Source organism: Dipodomys merriami, unplaced genomic scaffold (assembly GCF_024711535.1).
Source record: "Dipodomys merriami isolate MVZ:Mamm:240054 unplaced genomic scaffold, mDipMer1.0.p SCAF_19, whole genome shotgun sequence".
Classification (NCBI taxonomy): Eukaryota; Metazoa; Chordata; class Mammalia; order Rodentia; family Heteromyidae; genus Dipodomys; species Dipodomys merriami.
Genome location: NW_027203270.1, coordinates 22,665,852 through 22,687,882, shown reverse-complemented (window position 1 = coordinate 22,687,882; position 22,031 = coordinate 22,665,852). Strand labels below are relative to the sequence as shown.

Here is a 22,031-nt window from a genome sequence, read left to right as displayed (position 1 = left end):
ACAGTGGTTGCCTAGCATGTTTAAGGTCCCAGTTCAATCACCAGCAATGTCAAAAAAAGAAAAAGAAAAAGAAAAACTGACTCTGTTATATCACTTATATTTCAATAAAACTATTGAAAAATTGATCTTACAAGCTGCAAATAGAATGGAGTCCAGTTAGTTGTCTTACTATATAATCAACATCTTCCACAGTCTATTCCTAAAATTAATCTCTATCCTTAAGTTATATTATTCTCTACTTTGGTGAAATGGATGTTTTCAGTGCTTCTATAATCTCCCTCCTGTAAATGTTTCTGCATTCTCACTTCTGGTTATATTGTCCCTGTAGGTGGAATGCTTTCTTCCCTCTTCTGACTTTACTTTCTTCTACCCACAATCACAGATTCTCCTGCCTCCTAGAAGCTTTTCCCAGTTCACCATCACTTCATTTTAAATGCTCTTAACTATTTCTCTTATCTGTGTTTATATATCACACTTGCATGTAATAAATTCTCAATGAATGTTTTCTGAACTGAGTGGAAGTCTTCCATTTATAATAGTGTAAACTCCTTGAGAGATTCTCACAAAATAGGTGCCCAGAACATATATAGTACCAATGATAGTGCCAGGCTACTTTTTCCTTTGGTAAAGTGGGGGTAAATGTGCTCATAAGTGGATACTGAGCACAGGTCACGATGGAAATTCTGTTTTCTCTAAAACAATCCAGTGCATAGAAATGTAAGTACAATGGGGGTACCAGAGGGCTAGGGGATGGAGGAATTGTGGTTAGGGGCACAAGCTTTGTTATATAGGAGGAATAAATTCAAGGGATTTATCGTACATGATGGTTACTAGAATAACCATGTTGTATACCTGAAAAATACTCATTTAAGCATTTCCACCATAAAAAATATGGTAGGAAGTGGCGCTGTAGCTCAAGTGGTAGAGTGCTCACCTTGAGCTGAAGAGCTGAGGGACAGCGCTCAGGCCCAGAGTTCAAGCCCCATGACCAACAACAACAACAAAAAATTGTATAGTGAAACAGCTTGCTTTAATTATTCTACTTGTGCACATAAAGCAAAACATCATGCTTATATATACCTGCAGAATATATAATTTTTTTCTTTTTTCTGTGCTGGTACTGGGGCCTGATGCCAATGCCTGGGTATTGCCCATCAACTTTTTCACTCAAGGCTGGCATTCTCCCACTTAAACCATAAGTCTCCTTCTGGTTTTTGCTGATTAATTGGAGATAACAGTTTCACAAGCTTTCTAGCTCCAAATCATAATTCTCAGATATTAGCTTCTTGAGTAGCTAAGGATTACAGGCGTGAGCCTCCAGTGCCTAGCTAGAATGTGTACCTTTTATTTATTTATTTATTTTTTGGTCAGTCATAGGGCTTGAACTCTGAGCCTGAGTGATGTCCCTCAGCTGTTCAGCCCAAGATTAGCACTCTACCACTTGAGCCATAGTGCCACTTATGGTTTTCTTTCTTTTTTTTTTTTTTTGTCCAGTCGTGGGGCCTGAACTCTGGGCCTGGATGCTGTCCCTCAGCTCTTCAGCTCAAGGCTGGCGCTCTACCACTTGAGCCACAGTGCCACTTCCGGCTTTTTTCTTTTTTGCTTATGTGGTGCTGAGGAATTGAACCCAGGGCCTCATGCATGCAAAGCAAGCGCTCTACCACTGAACAACCTTCCCAGCCCCACTTATGGTTTTCTGATGGTTTATTGGAGATAAGAGTTTCACGGCTTTTCTTGCTTTTCTTGCCCGGGCTGGTTTTGAACTGTGATTCTCAGATCTCAGCTTCCTGAGTAGCTAGGATTACAGGCATGAGCCACCAGTGTCTGGCCAGAATGTGTACCTTTAAACACCTTAAATATATGCAATTTTTAAATTTGTGAATTAAAATAAATAAAAAGAAATTCAGAGTTTACTTAGCTCTCTTCATAAACTTGTCCCACTTGCTTAGTCCCTTTTATACTCTGCATTTGCTTTCCAGCAGCATTTAGTTTCAACTGTAAGGATCAAACATACTGGACATACAATATACATTTGGTTCTTAGATATAGGTGGTAAGCATTTGGAAAGCAAGGAGCCTATAATTTCCTTGACAGTACTGAATAATAGCACTTAAAATAATTCTCACAAATGATATCTCATAGTTACTAAGTTAGAGATCAACTGGGGATACCTTCCAGGCTGCCTCTTCAGCTGGACAGGATTTTGATGACAGTTCAAGCTGAAGATCTGTCACATCCAGGCTTGGGATCTACTCAGCAGTTTTCTGGCCTCTCACTTTTGTGTCCCTAGAGGTCAGCAGACTCTGTGGCTTCCTATATCAGGATAAAATTTTGGGAAGCACCATACCTCTGACCTGAGGAAAGCCTTTTAGGTACTATTTTTCTTGTTTTTTTTTTTTAGGTACTATTTTTCTATAACACTGTAGTTTGCAGTTAGGACACTGACTCTACCATGGAATTAATGTGAATATAGGAGAGAATTTTAGGAGTTCTCAGATGAAGAATCTATAAATCCCCTGAACTCCAGTTTGCTTTAGTTTACTTTTTAGATAGGGTCTTGCTTTTTCTTGGGGCCTGACTGAGATCAGGATTCTCCTATTTTCCCCCTCCCATGTAACAGGGATTTACATGCATATGTTGCTACACTTGATCCCAAATTATTTTAACCTGGTTAAAATAATATTTTTCTAGCTTTATTTCCCAATACTCACAATGTACTTGACTAGACAACTTACTTATTTTCCAAACTTCTTCACTGCCATTCCTCTTTGACACTTTAGCTATATTACTTCTGTTTAAATACAGAATACTTGCTTATTCAGATTTCAAAGTCTTTACTATTCTAACTCAACTAACTTTATTGGGACACTTAGGATTAGGCTTTTAGGTATTCCTTTTTTTTTTGGGGGGGGGTCCGGTCATGGGGCCTGAACTCTGGGCCTGGGCGCTGTCCCTCAGCTCTTCAGCTCAAGGCTAGTGCTCTACCACTTGAGCCACACCGCCACTTCCGGCTTTTTTCTTTTTGCTTATGTGGTGCTGAGGAATCGAACCCAGGGCCTCAGGCATGCAAGGCAAGCGCTCTACCACTGAGCCACCTTCCCAGCCCCTAGGTATTCATTTTTATTTTCTCTTACCCCTCCCTCTCTCTTTGGCCAGTTCTGGGTCTTGAACTCAGGGCTTGGGCACTGCCCCTGAGCTTCTTTTGCTCAAGGCTATCATTCTACCCCTCGAGCCACAGGGCCACTTCTGGCTTTTTCTGTGTATGTGGTACTGAGGAATGAACCCAGGGCTTCATGTATTCGAGGCAAGCACTCTACCACGAAGCCACATTTTCAGCACATTTTATCTCTTCTTTGTCAAATTATAGACACTTTGAGGTTCTAAGTCATAGTTCATTAATTTAAATGGTCAAAATAACTTGTAGTTTCTACCATAGTGTTTTACCAATAATGTAGATTAAGTAAATGGTTACAGAATTTATTTGCCTAGTAAAACCCTCTTATTTAATGGGGAAATAAAAAAAAAAAACAGTCCAAAGAGCAGAATCTCTTCAGTGGTCAGGGAGAACAAGCCACTGAAGTCTGTCTGTTGAGCTTCCACTGGCATACACATGGCAGACTCTGTAGCTTTATATCTAATGGTTATCAGAGGCAAAAGAGGTCTTGGCTTTTCTAGTGGACACAGTTTTTTCTGGAATATTTACTCCTACTATATACTCCTTTGCAAGCCCCTCTCCCCCTGCCCTGCTCTATTCCTCAAGTCTCTTCTCTTTCCCAGCAGTAATGAACATAGATTTGTATGGAAATTTATACTGGATAGTTAAGAGTCACCTTGTGTACTAGAAGAGAAACTCTCTGATTCTAAACTAGAAGAGAAACTCTCTGATTCTAATTCAGCTTCAAGTCTGAGGTACTAGTAACAAATCTTCCTTGAAGGACAGCTGAAGATCTAGTAAGTTTCTAAGCTGCAGTTTTTTGTTTTTTTTTTGCTAGTCCTGGGGTTTGAACTCAGGGCCTGGGCCCTGTCCCTGAGTTTCTTTTGCTCAAGGCTAGCACACTACCACTTGAGCCACAGCACCATTTCCAGCTTTTTATGTTTATGTGGTACTGAAGAATCAAACCCAGGGCTTCATGCATGCGAGGCAAGCACTTTACCACTAAGCCACATACATTCCTAGCCCCTTAAGCTGTAGTTTGAAGTCTTAGAAAAAAACCTAATCTTCTTAATTCAACTATCTTCAACTGTTCAGTCTGCACGATTCTTCAGGAGGTTGACTTCCTTGAGGGAAGGTGGCTGGCTTGTGGATGTAGATATAGATATTTAAGTCCAAGTTACTAACAATGGAAGCTCACTGGGATGCAATTATGACTTCAGTCACATCATAACTTCCTGCTTCATGCAAATGACCAGGCTCCACTAGATGGCACTGTGGAGTCGGCAGTGATGAGCTTTATTCTACTATGTAGATTTACCATCACCAGCCAATACTGTTTTACCACAGGTGATTGCGGTCAAAGTAATCAACAGGACCCTGAAATGCCTTGCCAGTGCTAGATAGCTACTGGAAAAAGCCCCATTAAGCTCATAAAGAACCACCTCCCTTAACTTATTTCCCCTTTTCTTGGAATTTAAGGATGTTGGCGAGTCACAAAAAGAATTTATTAAAATAGACTGACTGATGAAAATATACTGATTCTTCAAATAGGATCCTACAGTTAGCAGGTATCTTAAACTTCTTCCTTGGATTCAAGAAAAATATTAATTGTTCTGGCTTACAAAAGAACTGATAAGGTCACAATACAGCCTCTGGAAGGTGCTTATTGAGTATACATGTACAAATAAGCTGATCAGAAAATAGTGATTTGAATCAAAGTGCACAAAACATTTTACTTTGATTAAAATCCCTTAGGTCATGATGAAATTTTAAAGTTAGGAAATTTAAAAATAGGGATTTTTAGAGTTAGAAGGAGTCAAGAGGATTATCTTGTATGTAAGAGGAAAGGAGACAGTCTTTCACTTTCTAAGGAAGTAGATTAATAATCTCCCTTTTTATTATTAATTTTTGGTCCTAGTCCTGGTCCTGGGGCTTGACCTTTTTGCTCTCGAGACTTTACTCTACCACTTGAGCCACACAGCTCTACTTCTGGCTTTTTATTAGTTAATTAGAAATGAGTCTCAAGAGACTTTTCTGCTCAGGCTGGTTTTGTACTGTGATTCCCAGATCTCAGCTTCCTGAGTAGCTAGGATTACAGGCATGAGCTACTGATGCCCAGCTAGTAATTTCTATTCTTAATATCTCCTGCAATCTATTGTTGGTAATCAGGAGTTCAGTAAGTTATTGTGGAAATTGACTACCCAGCTTCAGGAATCCCAGGACTGACCTTGTGCCAGTAGAAAATCCACGGTTCCTAGATGGCCTTCAGAAGCAGCCATCATCAGGGGGGTACGACCCTGCTTGTCTGCCATGTTGACATCAGCTCCATGAGTAAGTAGAAGATCAACAATCTGAAAGTGTAGAGAAATAGGGACCAATTATTCCAAGAAGATCTATGGAGAAGACATATACATATGATCTCCTATAGAGTATAAAATACTGCTGTGTAGGTTATTTCTACAAATAGCTTTTTTATACTGCCTATATACAGTAGAGCTGTAATAACATGCAATTTAATTTTTAACTCTCTTGGATATAGTCAAATAAGAAGGATTCTTCTCTGAACTTCTTTATTGAGCCACTAAGTAAAAAAAAAAAAAGCTAAGGCAAGATGTAGTCTAGCCAAATACTAGTGGCTCCTAGATGTTTAGGTGGCTAAAATTTGAGGATTGTGGTTTGAGGCCAGTCTGGACAGAAAAGTCTGTAAGTCTCATCTCCAATTAGCCAGTAAGAAGCTGGAAGCGGAGGTATGTCTCAAATGGTAGAATGACAGCCTTCAGTGAAAAAGGCACGCAAACACACACACACACACACAATGTACTTTAAACAATACCATAATGGAAGCTCCAACACAAGGACAAAAGGTACTACCTATGTCATTAATATTTTATTTTTTAAAATCTTATATAACTCCGCAGTTTATTTTGAAAACAATCTTTTCTGAAATATCCTTATGATTTGAGGTGAGCTAATTGATGGTACACCAAAGTTACCAGTTTGCCTGAAATGCTGATGAAAGAGTAATTACTAACATATCCTTACAGCACACCAATGTAATGGGACTCTGCAATTTTTTAAAACTTTTTAAAACTTTTCCCATTTGGTCATTTTTTTGGTCATTTGATGAGTTGCATGTGTATGGAAAATATACTCTCTACTGACTGAAGGTAACCTGCATACTAGTGTACTTCCAATCCAGAATTCAGTTCTTACAGGCAAAAGTGGCTCAAATGGGAGCAAATAATCTTACTCCCATGAAATGAACTAGACACAAAGCAACAAGCAGTAAGAATTCTAAAGATTTATTTTGCCAATCTTCCTTATTTTGTGTTGTTATTTTGAGGCAAGTTATAGCCCAGGTTGGCTTGTACTTACGATCCTTGCCTCAGTTTCCCTAGTGCTTTATTTACAGGCACCACTATGCCTTGCTTCTGTCGTAAACATGTAAGTGTATACTATGAGTAAACTGAGTTAGAACATTTCTTGGGTAGGCAGAGAGCTGCTATCAGTAGACTATCAGTAGAGACTCTCCAAGAGCCCAGGTCAGCATAGTACATGAGGAGCGGCAGCACTGAGCAGTGCTAGGCAGGCAACACGCCAGGTAGACCACACTGTCCAGGTCTTCCGGAGGTCAGGTCATTATTATTTCACTGGATTGCATTTTGTCCTTTCATATTTACTTGTTCCACTGTTTTGTAATCAGGGAAAATCAACTAGTCAACTAACTTCCTCAAACTAAAACCTTTTATTCTTGGGTAAATAAAACTAATTGTCAACTACAATTATTTTTAGGATAAGGAAGAGTAAGTCAGCTGAAGAAACAACAAGGGCTGGGGCTAAGGAATGCCACTACACTTAGGCCTAGGACTAGTGGGTGAGTTGCTGGCTTGGTTGTGGGCAGTACTAGCCTAGTGGGCCTTCTCTAGGAAGGCCCTGCAGCACCACAGACGCTGCTGGTACACCAGCTCGAAGTAGGAGTCATTTCCATAATAGGGATCATCAATAATGAACTGTTTTTGTGGATCATAGCTCCTCCCAAGTAGTTTGATTTTAGCTTTGCAGTTTTTAACTTGATTAACTTTTCTATTCAAATCTCTCAGATTGCTTTCATCCATACACAGTATGTAATCGAATGTAGCAGTCTTCTTTGGCAACCTGTCGGGCAGTGTGACTCATGGGGTTGCCATGCTTCCTCATACAGCTCTACCCTTGATAGGGGGGTTTCCCACTTCATACGTGGATGTGGCCACACTGTCTATTCTCCAGTTATCTGAAACATTTTGGTCAGCTAAAAGTTTTCTGAAAACTGCTTCTGCAATGGGTGACTGGCAAATGTTACCCAGATATACGAATAGCACAGACTTGGGATTGCGTTTGGCTATCTTCCTAGGTGGTCACTGGCTCATTAATATTTTATTAATCTCCAGGGATGGCAAGCCAGCCTACAGCAGTAAATACTCCTGACAAAAATAAAGAACTTTTTGTTGTTGTTGTTGCTGTTGGGGCTTTAACTCTGGGCCTTGTCCCTGAGCTCTTCAGTTCACAGTGAGTGCTCTACCATGAATTACAGTGCCACTTCTGGTTTTCTGGTGGTTAACTGGAGCTAAGCATCTCATAGACTTTCCTGTTTGGGCTGGCTTTGAACTGTGATCCTCAGATCTCAGCCTCCTGAGTAGCTAGGATTATAGGCATGAGCCACTGGTACCTGGCTAAAGCACCTTTGATAGTTCTTTAGTACTGTTTGGCTTCTAAGAGCTTTTTTTTTTCTTCTCTTCTCAAATACTAAAGAGTATCATCAGTATGCTATTTCCTCCACCCAAAGTGTATAAATGAAATATGATCAGAATTCAAACATATAGAAAAATTAAATAACTAGAATTTGCATGTATGATATTTTAGCAAGTCTGAGACATCTGAGAGGTTAGAGATCTCTTGTAAAATGAACCTTTCAATGAACTGTGGACAATAGACTGGGAAATGTGAGGAGGTCAGCCTACCACAAGGACAAAAGTGTTTAGCCAATATAGATCACAATAATTTTTTTTCTATATTGTTCTTGGGACTTGAACTAAGGGCCTGTTCACTGTCCCTGAGTGTTTTCTTTTCTTCTTCCTCAAGTCCAGTGATATACAACATAAGCCACAGTTCCATTTCTGGCTTTCTGGTGGTTAATTGGAGATAAGAGTCTCATGGACTTTCTTGCCCAGGTTGGCTTTGAACTGTGATTCTCAAGTCTCAGCTAGGATTACAGATATAAGCCACTGGCACCAGGCCACAATAATGGTTCTGTATGTTAACTTAAAAAAAGTTATTTTCTCAGTTAATTAGAACATTTGACAACAGAAGCCTAAATACTCAAACTAATGACTTGTGGGTAGTCCAAAATCAGACTTTTTTTTTCCCCTCCAGTACTCTGGTTTAAACTTTAGGCCTTATACTTGCTAAGCAAGTGCTCTATGTCTTGAGCCATTTTTCCAGCCCTTTATAATTTAGTTTTCCAGATAGGGTCTCATGCTTTTCCCAGGGCTGGCCTCAGACTTTGTTCCTCCCACCTCTACCTACCTCCTGAGTAGCAGAGACCATAGATGTGAACAACTACACTTAGACTATGTTTTGAGATGAGGGTCTTGCTAACTTATTTGCTAGGCTGTTCTTGAATTATGACCCTTCTATCTCTTTCTCCCAAGTAGCTGGGATAATAGACATGTACCACCATGGCCAGCTATGATTTTTTTTTTTTTTAAGTTTTGAGACAGGGTCTCATTAAGTAGCCAGAGTGGCCTGTAATTTATAATCCTTTGTGCTTCATCTTCCTGAGTGCTGAGATTATTGTCATGTATCATCACACTTATTTTCTTGGTATCAAAAGTTCCCACCTGGAATTCATTCCTTCTTATGGGATGGAAGTAGCTACCATGATTACCTGCCAGTGGCCCTGGCGAACAGTGCTGAATAGGGGCACTGCCCCTCGGCGGTTTGGCTGAGCCACTGCTGCCCCTTGCTCCAAGAGTAGACGGCACACCTCCAACTTGCCTCTTCCGGCTGCAGCGGTCAGAGCTAAGGGCAGAGAACAAAGATAGAGGATAGCTGATTTTTTTCCTCTCTAGTCTACAGTGTTAAACATGGCAATGTATTTCCAAATGGTTTACTTAAGGTAAACATAGCAAGTTACTGTGTTTGATTAATGTAACTGCTACTTTATTTTAGCTGCCTTTTCCAGGAATTAAATTTTTTTTTTTTGGTCGTCGTGGGGCTTGAACTCTGGGCCTGGGTGCTGTCCCTCAGCTCTTCAGCTCAAGGCGGGCGCTCTACCATTTGAGCTACAGCGCCACTTCTGGTTTTCTGGTGGTTTATTGGAGATAGGAGTCTCACGGTCTCTTCCTGCCCGGGCTGGCTTTGAACCACGATCCTCAGATCTCAGCCTCCTGAGTAGCTAGGATTACAGGCGTGAGCCACCAGCGCCCGGCTCAGGAATTAAATTTTTAAAGAAAAATAATGAATTAAGAATAACTACAAGGGGTAACAATATCTGTGAATAATCATAACAAATCTAATGAAAAATTAAACTCACTTGGTATAATTTTTCCTACCTTTCACTTGGTTCCTTAGCTTAGCTACAAACTGTCCATTAGTCTATGTCTGAGTGCAATCTAGACAGAAGGAACTTTGCACAAAGTCTTTTTTAGAGTTAACTGCGCACCACCCGTGATCAAGCTCTTCTCCAGAGCCTTGGGCACTCAAATCTAAAGAACCAATGTCAGAAGTTGCAGTCTAAGGACCTTGGGTCAATTTTTATTCTTTCCTCCTGTTAATTGAGATCAAAGTTTCAAATACATTTGCAAGGATTTATATATGTAGATTAGAACTGTTCAAAGTAATTTTTTTGAGACAGGGTCTTCCTATGTAGCCTAGGCTGGCCTTGAACTCATGATGATCCATTTTCCTCAGTTTTCTGCCTCAGTCTTCCTAATGCTGGGGTTACAGTGTGCACCACTATGTGTGACTTAGTTTTTTTTTTTTTTTTTTTTTTTTTTTTTTCGGTGCTCCTACCTGGTTTTGAACACAGGGTCCTGTTTTGCTAGACTTTCTGGTTAATGTCTGGGGCTCTAGCAAATAAGCCACACCTCCAGTCTGGCTTTTAGCTGGTTAATTGGAGATGGAGTCTCACTAACTTTTCTGCCCAAGTTGGTTTGATCCTTCAGGTCTTAGCTTCCTGAGTATTTAGGATAAAAGTGCAAACCACTGGTGCCCAGCTTCGATAAAGGTCTTAATAATGAGAAAGATATGTGACAAAGGCTATTTTCTTTTGAATATAAAACAATGGAGTCACAGACAAAGATTTAGTGAGTATATATGGTACAGAAGAAGAAACTTTAGCATTCTTCTTCTTTTTTGTCATTGTCCATTATTTATAATTTTTGGAATAGTGGAAATTCTTGGAGTGCCAATTTCATTCTCAGTGTGCCATATTAACAGCAGAAAGAAGATCTTGGAGATACCAATTCCATCTTTTAATACACATTTGTTTCACTTAACCAAGAGATTTAAAACACATTAAGTTTATTATTATTATTATTATTAATACTGTCCCCATATGTAGCTACATTTGGCCTCAAAATCATAAGTTTATTGCCTCCCAGTTCTTGGGAGGTGGAAAACTATTAAAATAGACAGCAAAAGTCATACTTCATTTTAAAAAAAAAGGACAGATATATTTCCCCCTCAATTTGACTTGGAAAACTGATGTGGTAGACAATAGCTCCCTCTTTACTATGGCCACCTATTCTAAATCAGAAAATCAGAAAAGTCACAGGCAGGCACAGGTTATTTCAATTTGTTAGAACCTAATCAGAGAAGCCACTGATACCCAAATCAAGTGATTATATTTTGTCTAATTTACAACTTTTTATTTTTTGGTTTGACTTTAACCACAACTGAGGCATAGACAAAATTAAAACCACCTATAATTTCCAAACCTTCAAGTAATCTTTCTCTTCCCAATTTTAGAACATGTATACATACATATATATATATATACACATATAGATACATATACATATATATATACACACATACCCTTAAACTAGATATATTGTTGTCTATGTATACTTAAAAGATGTGCACAAGCTACAATTATTTACTTGATAACGTTTCCCCCCCCCCATTTTTATATCCAAGTGATCTTAGTTTTTCAAGTTTGTATTTTTAATTATTTTTTTAAAAAAACTTCATTCTGTGTAGATATCAGAATACAAGAGTAGTTTGAGAACATGCCTGGGATAGATGTGCCTTAGATAGCATAAGAATCATCTTGTTAGATAAGAAATGTACTCATTATCTTGCCCATGTAATTGTAACCCCTCTGTACAGTTTTTTCACAATAAAAAATTATATACAAGAAATACAAAATCATCTGAAAAAAAAAGAATCATCTTGTTAGTGTGTAAAATAAACCACTTGGAACATTTCCAACTCCAATATTCTGATTCCATTTAAAGTAGCTTCCTATGTGTGGGGGCCAAATATATTCTTTTCATGAAAGGACCTACAGTATTCTAGAGAAAATAGTCTTGAAACTTACACTATCTCCTCAAATAATTACATTACTCTGGTTGGGCTATTTCTCTCTATTGAATAACATTTTTTTTATGAGACAGAATGTTCCATTTGGCCTTTTTCTTTGTTGTATCATCTCTGTTGCTAAGGTTATGATGTCATTTGAAAGCAACTCCAGCTGACAACTAGACATGGTCATTAACACAGCTGGCCAATTTCATCTCAAAACAATGCAACTATGTCAAAAGAAGTCTGGACTTTGTGAAACCCAAGAGCAAAGGAGTTTCTTTGGTTGGATTTTATGAGTCTTATCAAAAACTGTTAGGACTCTTTGAAAGAAAGGAGATTAAGTAAAGCCAGGTCTGTAAAACTACAACTGATTCTTAGAGCAAACATAGCAGTTAAGAATAAAATCTCTTCCTAAGAGACCAGTAACAGATTTTGTTCCCTAGCTTGTCAGCATCTGATGAGATTAGCTGACACAAATGATCTGTTTTTCAAAGGGTAACATTTAAGAAGTTTGAAGAGGCAGACAGGATGCAGCTCTGAGTTGGAGAAATAGCCAGTCTGTTTGGATGGGATGTTGACACTAAGTAGAATGCTGTAAAGGAAATGATTCTTTTATCTATTTTCAATCTTGAAACAGAACAGCATGTAAGATCAATGGGAAGAAGGTGGTTGGGAAGACAGAAACTGATTGCTGATATCTGAAACACTATTATTGAAACATTTAATAAACTATTTTTCAGACAGTCTCTATGCTTAACAAACTCATGGTTAAGTAGGAAAACATAGATATATTACCATATAGTGTAAGTACAAAAGAGGATGTTCCTTCTGTTGGTGTGATAAGGGCAGATTCCCTTAAATCTAGTTTATTTGTGAACTCTGGGTTCTTTTTGGATCATTATTCTTAGCCTGTGAAGTTGCTAGCAACCATGGGTGTGTGTGTGTGTGTGTGTGTGTGTGTGTGTGTGTGTGTCTGCGCAGGTGTGCATGTGTGTGCTTGAATTTGGAGCTTGGGCATTGTCCATGAGCTTTTTGCTTGAGTTAGTTCTTTATCATTTGAACCACAGCTCCACTTCTGGCATTTTGGTGGTTAATTGGAGGTAAAAGTCTCATATACTTTTCTGCCCACAGCTTCAAGCTGTGATCCTTAGATCTCAGCCTCCTGAGCAGCTAGGATTACAGGCATGAGGCACTGGTATCCTGCTGTGTCAATTCTTAATGCTGGTGTGCCCATTAGAGAAGTGATAGGAAAATGTAACCTGTCATTTAATGCTATTTTTGGGGGGAGGGGTTGTAGAGCTTGAACTCAGGGCCTGGATGCTGTCCCTGAGCTTTTTTGTTCAGGCCAGCACTCTACCACTTTGATTCATAGCACCACTTCCAGTTTTCTGGTGGGTAATTGGAGATAAAGGTCTCACAGACTTCTCTGCCTAGGCTGGCACTGAACTGTAATCCTCAGATCTCAGTTTCCTGAGTAGCTAGGATTATAAGTATGAGCCACTGGCACCTGGTTCTTATTGCTTTTCTTTTGTTGTTTCATATGAAGTCTGTGAAGATCTGTGGGATGGAAGGGGTTGGCCAGATTGTGAAGGCCATATATGAGGAGCCACATTTGAAAGGATTAAAGAGGTAAAAGGAAGACAACCAGGATATTCTAATGATCTGTTCTTAGAGAATCTGATATATAAAAATTATATCTCAATACTGTATTATATGATGAAATATTACATTGATTCTAAGATTCACTGCCCTTCTCATCTTAAAATCTCAGTTGATATGATAGTATTATATCAGTGAAACTGACAATAGCTTTCCATCTTCATAATGACATAAAATAATGGTTCTTATAGTTTCTTGTATTTTATATAGCAAATTATATAGATTATTGAAAACATTGTGATCATCATATTTTCCTTAGGGAACAATTTGTATCTTAGGTCAGGATTGCAGAGATCAGAGTCTGATCAACTAAAAAATATGTACGATTTTGCCATCGAGGAAACATCGTAATTCAATGAGTTGTTATGCATTTTAAATTATTATGTGCTGTAAGTTAGAAGGGTAGATGCATTTGTAGAGGTAAAGAAGCAACCCAAAGTCCAACTCAATTAGTGAGATGCAGAGTCATTTTCACATAGCAAAGACAACACTCTTTCCCAGAACCAAATAACTTTTCAGAGTTTCAGAAGTTGTCTTACAAATAAATTCCATTCTAACTCTTTTAAATATCATCTTATGTTTACAATACTAAAATTATTGTGTATAAGTATCAAGTTAGCACATTTCTGCTCCATTATCATCAATGGGCCATAACTTCTTTTCTTACTCTAATGGTTACATGCCCGTGCCCTTGGCAACAAGGGAGTCCATTGAGAAGTATACCAACACTGTATTAGGGAAGGTTTTGTGAAAGAGGTAAATCAACATGTCTTTTTTACAGCTCTAGGTCTGGTATGGACACTCCAGAACTATGGATGTCCTGGCTAGTCTCTTCTCAGCCTGTCCTCTGGCTTCCCTCAGTTTAGGGTTCCAGAGACAGCAGCTGTTTTCAGCTGCACACTTTCCTTTAATCTGTCATGGGCTCTTAAGCTGCAGCTGCCTGGCATCTGCTTCCTTTGGCTCTTAAAGAGAGAGGGATTGTTTGAGAAGCAAATTCCTGAGATTTGGAACATTCCATGCGATGATATTGAAGAAGTCATGAAACTTACATGAAATCTTGTCATGGGAAGAAACAATTCCATAAATCACTAAACATTTTAAATGAGTTCAAAAGTCTTCTCTAATTTATATATATTTTTTGTGCCAGTTCTGGGTTTGAGCTCAGGGCCTGGGCATTGTCCCTGAGCAACTTTTGCCCAAGGCTCCCACTCTACCACTTGAGTCAGAGCTCCACTTCCAGCTTTTTGGTACTTAATTGGAGAAAAGAGCTTGCAGACTTTCTTGCTGGGACTGACTTTGAGCCACAATCCTCAGATCAGCCCCCTGAGTAGCTAGAATCAATAGGCATGAGCTACCAACGCACAGTTATTATTTTTAATAACACTCTTACCAAAATGTGCTCCCCCTTTTTTTTGTTGGTCGTGGGACTTGAACTCTTCAGCTCAAGGCTAGCACCCTACCACTTGAGCAGCAGCACCATTTCCAGCTTATGTGGTACTGAGAAATTGAACCCAGGGCCTCATATGCGAGGCAAGAACTCTACCACTGAGCCAACTTCCCAGCCCAGTGTGCTCCCTTGGTCATCTCAATATTGGTCTATTTCTTTTGGGAAATACGACAACACACATCTCTGGTTACTCTATCATTTTCTTTGCCCTGGTGTCATAGAAACACATAAAAAGGTTATTAATGTTTCTCCAGATGCTTATGTTTAGACTTGGAGGAGGGACAATAGTAATTTCCTGCAAAGGCCACAGGAAGAGGCTTCTGTTTGTACAGTACTTAATAACACAGAAATTACTTTACTACAGATCAAGAGAAATTACATGAGATCAAGCCTTATAGAGTGGGTGTCTTCAGTGTGCATCTAGGTAACAATGTACCTCAACACATAATGCTTAACTATTTCAGGTTTCACTCTATCATGAAAACATCTGGTTAAGCCAGAGATATGCACAAAAACGTAATCCCTGCTTTGGTCTAGCACATTGTAAAGGAAACTTCCAGGCTTTTAAAGGAATTTGGAAACAAAAAGAAAATTTTTGTTGAAAAGTACTAGTGGTTTTCAAAGGGAAAGAGGACTGAAAGAGGGCAATTGTTTGACTTGGTCTTCAACACAGAAGTTATAAGAGAAGAGCACCAAAGAGAGGCTAGAGAAAAAATAAGGATATGAGATAGAGAGTCCATACAAACACAATACATTCCAGATGAGAGGAAAGACCATGAGAGTACCTGTCTCTCCCCAGAGACTGTCAAAGCTGTTGATCTGTGCTCGCTCTACCTCCTCTTCATCTTTTTCTGGAAGATCAAGTAGGTAGGACACAATCTGAAACAAGAATTTATGTCAGCTCAAAATTCAGGTGTGGAAAACTATGCTACTGACCCTAGCCTGAGGTTTAGAAGATACTTCAATTCAATTCAAGTATCACTAAATCTCTTATACACTTAAGAATCAGAACTGAATATCCTAGCAAGAAATCTCTAAACAGGTCTGAAAAGCATGTCTTACCAGGTACAGTGTTTGTGTGTTTCTCTTGAATACAATTACATAGCATGTAATTTAAAAAATTGCATGTTCTTCCTATTTGCATTAAATAAGAAATTCCTTAATTCTAATAAGACTACAGAGAATAAATATGGAGAAAACAGGGTTTGTATTTCTTTAGAGGAGAGCAATTATCTCCTCCTTCCTTCATAGAACTGTAAGTTCTCTTTGTGTCTAGTAAAGGGAGAATGGCTACCAACAGTTCTGTTTCCAGGAATTTGACTGTTCTGAGAGTTAAAAAATCTTCCACAGATAGTAAAAGTTTCAGTTTTACTTAATGTTCCCTTGGTTACACATCATGTCAGTTGATACCATGGCTGTTTCACTGGAATCCTATGCAGTCGTGTGGAGCTAGTCTGTAAGGGCCAGGAGAGCTGATTGTTTAAAATTTTCAAGAGTTTTGTTAAGATGTGTTAAACACAGCTAACAATTTATTAAAACAAATAAATTATAACAAGTAAATTATATTAAAAACAAAGGGTAAACAATACTTAACTCTAAGCTGGGGGTGGCTCAGTGGTATAGCACTTGCTTAGCATATATAAGGCTCTGGGTTTGATTCTTAGCACCATAAAAAATTAATAAGCAAGGCGAAACAGAACAAAAAACTGAAGTCTTACAACCTGCTAGTTATTTAACTATATCTTACTATTGTCTATGCTATTGAGATTATATTTATTGTATCTGTATGGTATAAATATTACAAAATGGTGTGCCACTGTACATCTGTTCCCACCTTTGTTTTCAGTAATATCACACTTGAATCCTGAAAACAGGATATGGTGGGAATATTTACACTTTGCAAATTGCCAAACATTACAGATCAAAATTTGATCTAAAGCTAGCCATAGGGTAGTAATTATAAAGTTCAGTTATAGGTAAATGAAAGTTCACTATTATTCTACCCACTCTGGTACAATGACAAATTTTAGCATTGGAAAGACTCTTAGAACTCAAAGCATGGGGGATATGAAACAAAAGGAAACAAAGCAAAAATAGAAGTACATGACCTGAAAAAAAAAGATTTGGTTTAGAGCTTAAGTTGAAAGAGGTTTGGGATTAATGAATAAAATATGTATAAAGATAAGTGGTATACAACAGTAGATCACATATTTAATGGCAGTAAAATATATAGGAATACTTAGCAAATTGGGAAGCAACTCCATTTGACAAATCATGGCTAAACTGCAAGCATAGGTTAGCTACAGATACAAATTTGGCAAATCAACAAAAGCATTCATTATTATTTGAAAAGAGTATGCAACATGTTCAGTAAAATTTACAATAAACTTTTGAACATACACACATACAAATGTGTGCATACAAACCTGCAATTTATCCTTCTCTCTTGCCTCAGAGAACATTTCATAGCATACCAGTAATTCTATGTAATTACTACAGATTATCACTGTTAAAGGGGGTTGGCAATATGGGGAAATAGATCATTTCCAGTATCCTTTCCAACTCTCTTATTTTATGCCCACAATTGCAGGTAGTTGGGTATTTGAATAATCAAGTGATTCACAGAGCTTTATCTCCTTCTTCAGAGTAGAGGCCAAAAATTCATACGAGTTTAGCCTCTTTTTTAATTTCCGAGGTCCTTTAATACATAGCTGGGAAAAAAAACCTCCTATCACCTTCTTCTTACCTCAGTGTAACCCATGCTGGCTGCAGCAATGAGGGCCTGCTGGATGGCATGGCTCTTCTTAAACACTCCTTGCTGCTGGCCAGCCATTGTCCAGTCACACTGAATCAGAAACTTGACAACCTCCAGATGACCTCGGAGTGCTGCATGAACCAAAGCACACTGCCCATTCTTATCTAAATGATCCACCTAAAAAGAAAGAATAGACAATAATATGTGTGAATGAAGATTTGTGGCTATACATGGAATCCAGTTACTCCCGTCTAGGCACTAAGATCCATCCTTTCACAATTGCTGAACCTATCTGATCAAATATAAAAGAAATTCTCTACTCAGGTCAGACCATTACCATACTCCAACTCTTGCTGTTCCTTTGGTGGAGAACTTCTTTTCCCCATAAAAGGTGGTGAAACTTTTTTTTTCATGTTAAAAAATAATATTCTCAACTCAAGATTTGTTTTCCTGAGTTACCTTCTCCTTTGTCTTCAAATAGTTTCTTTTCAGATCAAGATTTGAGAGACTTGTAGCTTTGTTAGCACAAAAAACTGACTTTGAAATCAAGAAAAAGACAAAAAATGTTTTGGAGTTCTAGTTTTTTGTGTGTTCTAAGGAAGCAAAGTGAATTACTCATGAATCACTCATCTGATTATTAAGCTTTGGCAAAGGCCACTCCTCTCTTCTATCAGAAGGGTAGATTCTCAGTGATCTGGCCCAAATGGCTACAGCACTTGGAGCTTAATGCTACACTAAGCTCCAAAAGCAGTTTTCTAATTTTTGCATTAGAGACAAACGTAGGCTAAAAAAAAAAAGACTGATTAACATCAATCCCCTAGAATGTCTTTAGATCCAGGTTTCTTTTCTAGTAAGAATGTAGTTATCTGTCTATGGTAGTTTATAACTTTTCTTTCTTTCTTTTTTTTTTTTTGGGTCCAGTTGTGGGGCCTGAACTCTGGGCCTGGGCACTGTCGCTCAGCTCTTCAGCTCAAGGCTAGCACTCTACCACTTGAGCCACAGCGCCACTTCCACCTTTTTTTTTTCTTTTTGCTTATGTGGTGCTGAGGAATCGAACCCAGGGCCTCATGCATGCAAGGCAAGCACTGTACCACTGAGCCACCTTCCCAGCCCTATGGTAGTTAATAACTTGACACCCAAGTTCTGTTTCTGGTTCTTTCACTGATTGGTTCCATGCAAAAATTGAAATGACATATGTTTATTGCCTAATATGAGCAAGGCACCATATAAATGAAAAGATAAAACTAGTGGCTAATGCTTATAATTCTAGTTACTAAGGAAGCTGAGATCTGAGGATCATGGGTCTGAGATCTGAGGGTCATCCAGGCAGAAAAGTCCAAAAGACTCATCTCTAATTAAACAGAAAAATGTCAGACTAGCTTAAATGGTAGGATGCCAGATGGAGCAAGAAAGACAAGAGTTTAAGGTTTTGAGTTCAAGCTCTAGTACTAGTGAATAACATAGTAATATAATGATTCTGCAAGAATTTTCAAACATGGCAGGAGGAAATGTGGTAAAAGCCTAACAAAGGAGAACGTAAAAAATGAAATAAGTAGAAGTACAATAAGATTTAAGGAAGGAAAAATTAATTCCTGACTAGAATAAGGGACAAATTCAGAAGAAAAGTTCTATCTCAACTTCCAAGACAGGAAATTCTTACCCATGGATTTTCAAAAGATGCCTGAAGGAAGAAATCTAAACTGTAAGGTTGACAATGTAGGGCTGGTTCAGTGGTAGAGTGCTTGCCTTGCATGCATGAGGCCCTGGGTTTGATTCCTCGGTATCACATAAGCAGAAAAAGCCGGAAGTGGCACTGTGGCTCAAGTGGTAGAGCATTAGCCAAGAGCTGAGAAACAGCCCTCAGGCCCAGAGTTCAGGCCCCATGACCGATTAAAAAAAAAAGTTGACAGTGTAGACATGCCAGGTTAAGTGATCTGAATTTAATCAGTAAGTAGTAATGAGGCATTGAGAGTTATTATGCTCAGAACTATATTTTCAAAAACTAATGGGGAAGAATGAAAGAAACCATGACTCCTTAGAGAAATGACTAACTTCAGAGCTGTGACAGTAGTAATATGAGATGTCTGAAACATCTTGTATAAGAAATAAGGAAGTACTCAAATAGCAGGGGGCTGGGCGCTGGTGGCTCATACCTTGAGCTGAAGAGCTCAGAGACAGTGCCCAGGCCCAGAGGTCAATCCTCATGACCGAGAAAAAAAAAATAATAGGGGTGTTGAAAGGACCAGCAACCAACCTGAACCAACTATCAAATCTGGGTCAATCTGAAGGACAAAAAATAATAGTTGTAATGGATTACATACTGTAGAATAAAATATCCATGACTCATAGTGATATAAATAAGCAACTGAATAAGTAAACATAGGAAGCAAGGCAGAATTCTTCTTAGCAGTAGAATTCCTAACAATAAATATTGAAGGAAGCCAGTGGCTCACACCTGTAATCTAGCTACTCAGGAGGCTAACATCTGAGGATCATGGTTTGAAGCCAGGCAGGGCAGGAAAGTCCATGAAACTCTTATCTCCAATTAACCACCAGAAAACTGGAAGTGGTGCTGTGGCTCAAAGTGGGAGAGTGCTAGCCTTGAGCGAAAAAACTCAAGGAGACTGCCCAGGCCATGAGTTCAAGCCCCACAACTGACAAAAAAACAGAACAAAACAAAACATTAAAGGAATAATGAGTATGATTCCTCTGTGATAAACATCTTAACAGAAGTTATTGCAACAAGAATCAATGATGAATCTCAAAGCTAGTAGATCAAAGTATAATGAGAAACAAGATATCTGTCTGTCTAGTCTCAAATTATTTGCCTTAAAGGTATTTTCCTTGATTATGAAGGGAAAAACAGTAACTTCAGAGTTGAAAGCTGGAATACACTACCCTTTCACCAAATAATTAAAGTTGTCATCTATAATAGGACATGTTGACATTATGTTCCTCAAGTGCTGAATTTCAGTAAAGGCATAGTATTGCTGCTATGGCATTCTTTCCAAAAATATTTAAAATCTAACGAGAAAATACCAAACCCAATTTAAAAACTTTTTTTCTTTTGGTGGTACTGGGGCTTGAACTCAGGGCAGGCACAAGGCAGGTAGTCTACAACTAGAGCCACTCCTCCAGCCTCAAATTGAAAAAATAGTCTACAAAATAACTGGCTACTATTCTTCAAAACTGTTAAATAATACAAGTGAAAAAACCCCACAAATTGAGGAACTACTGTAATGTAATACAATAAATGCCATATAGAATCCTCAACTGGCTTTTGTAATTGAAAAAAGGCATTTGTGGGACAAATGGGAAAATTTCAATAAGGCCAGTAGATACCATTATCTGGTTTTGATATTATGAATATGGTTACTTAAACTGTTAACATTAGAGGACACTGAATGGACATATATAAGAACTTCCTGAGCTATTTTTGCAATGGTTTTACAGGCCTACAAATTATTTCAAAATAAAAGACTTAAAGAAATCAAGAGGATGGTATGTTCAAACACCTCAATGTCAGACCTGAACCTTTGAAACTACTATAAGACTGAGTTCAGAAACACTAGAACTTACTAGCATAGGCAAGAACATTCTGAAGAGAGTCCCAGGGGTACAGAAAATAGGAGAGAGACTTGACAAATGGGATTATATCAAACTAAAAAGTTTCTGCACAGAAAAGAACATAGTTACTAAACTAAAAAGATAGCCAACAGACTGGGAAAAGGTATACATCCAACAAGGGTCTAATATCCAAAATATACAAGGAGCTCAAGAAACTAACCTCCACCAAATTAATAACCCCATCAATAAATGAACAAAGGAATTAAACAGAGGCTTCTCAGAAGTAAGAAAGAAGAATTCTATGCTTCTATCAGAAAGAATGACATTGCCCCATTAGTAAAGAAATGGAAAGACTTGAAAAAAATTATATCAAGCGAAGCAAGCCAGACCCAAAGAAACATAAGCTGTATGCGTTCTGTCAGTTGTAATAACTAGAATATGTCTAGAATATTCTTAGCAGAGGATCACAACATTTCAATAACTTTGTGCATATGGCTATATAAAATGATCCTTATAGAAATGAACTCCAAGAAATGGAAACAAGAGGTTTTTTTGGTTAGCGAACTGTTCGTAGTTATTTCTTTTTCCTTTCTTTCTCCCCCTGTGCCCTTTGGTTTATTCCCTGTTGTCACTGCTATTGATTTCTGTACCCTTTGTCTTGTTTATAAGTTTATCTTATTTGAGGAAAGGAAGGGGAATCACAGAAACAGTGGGGTAAAGGGTGAACCAATGCAATAGACACTATGTTGGAGATGAACTTTACAGCTTGGAGGGGAGGGGAGTTGAGGGGGATGTGAGAAAACAAGGGAGGGATAGCACTGCTAAAAAAGAAATGTACTCATTACCTTACTTATGTAACTGAAACCCCTCTGTACATCACCTTT

General features: G+C 38.4%; 1 protein-coding gene and 1 pseudogene across 8 annotated transcripts in view; both read right to left on the bottom strand.

Annotated features, from left to right (window-relative positions):
- The window catches only part of Tanc2 (tetratricopeptide repeat, ankyrin repeat and coiled-coil containing 2), a 282,394-nt gene that overhangs the window by 15,021 nt on the left and 245,342 nt on the right, over positions 1–22,031 (bottom strand). For all 8 annotated transcript variants that reach the window (XM_070027717.1, XM_070027718.1, XM_070027719.1 and 5 more), the window contains 4 exons: positions 17,572–17,757; positions 15,611–15,704; positions 9,078–9,211; positions 5,382–5,505 (listed from right to left, as the gene is read on the bottom strand). In XM_070027717.1, the coding sequence (XP_069883818.1) occupies positions 5,382–5,505; positions 9,078–9,211; positions 15,611–15,704; positions 17,572–17,757 (538 nt within the window). The remainder of the gene's footprint in view (positions 1–5,381; positions 5,506–9,077; positions 9,212–15,610; positions 15,705–17,571; positions 17,758–22,031) is intronic.
- Positions 7,063–9,041, bottom strand: LOC138830496 (low molecular weight phosphotyrosine protein phosphatase pseudogene; annotated as a pseudogene).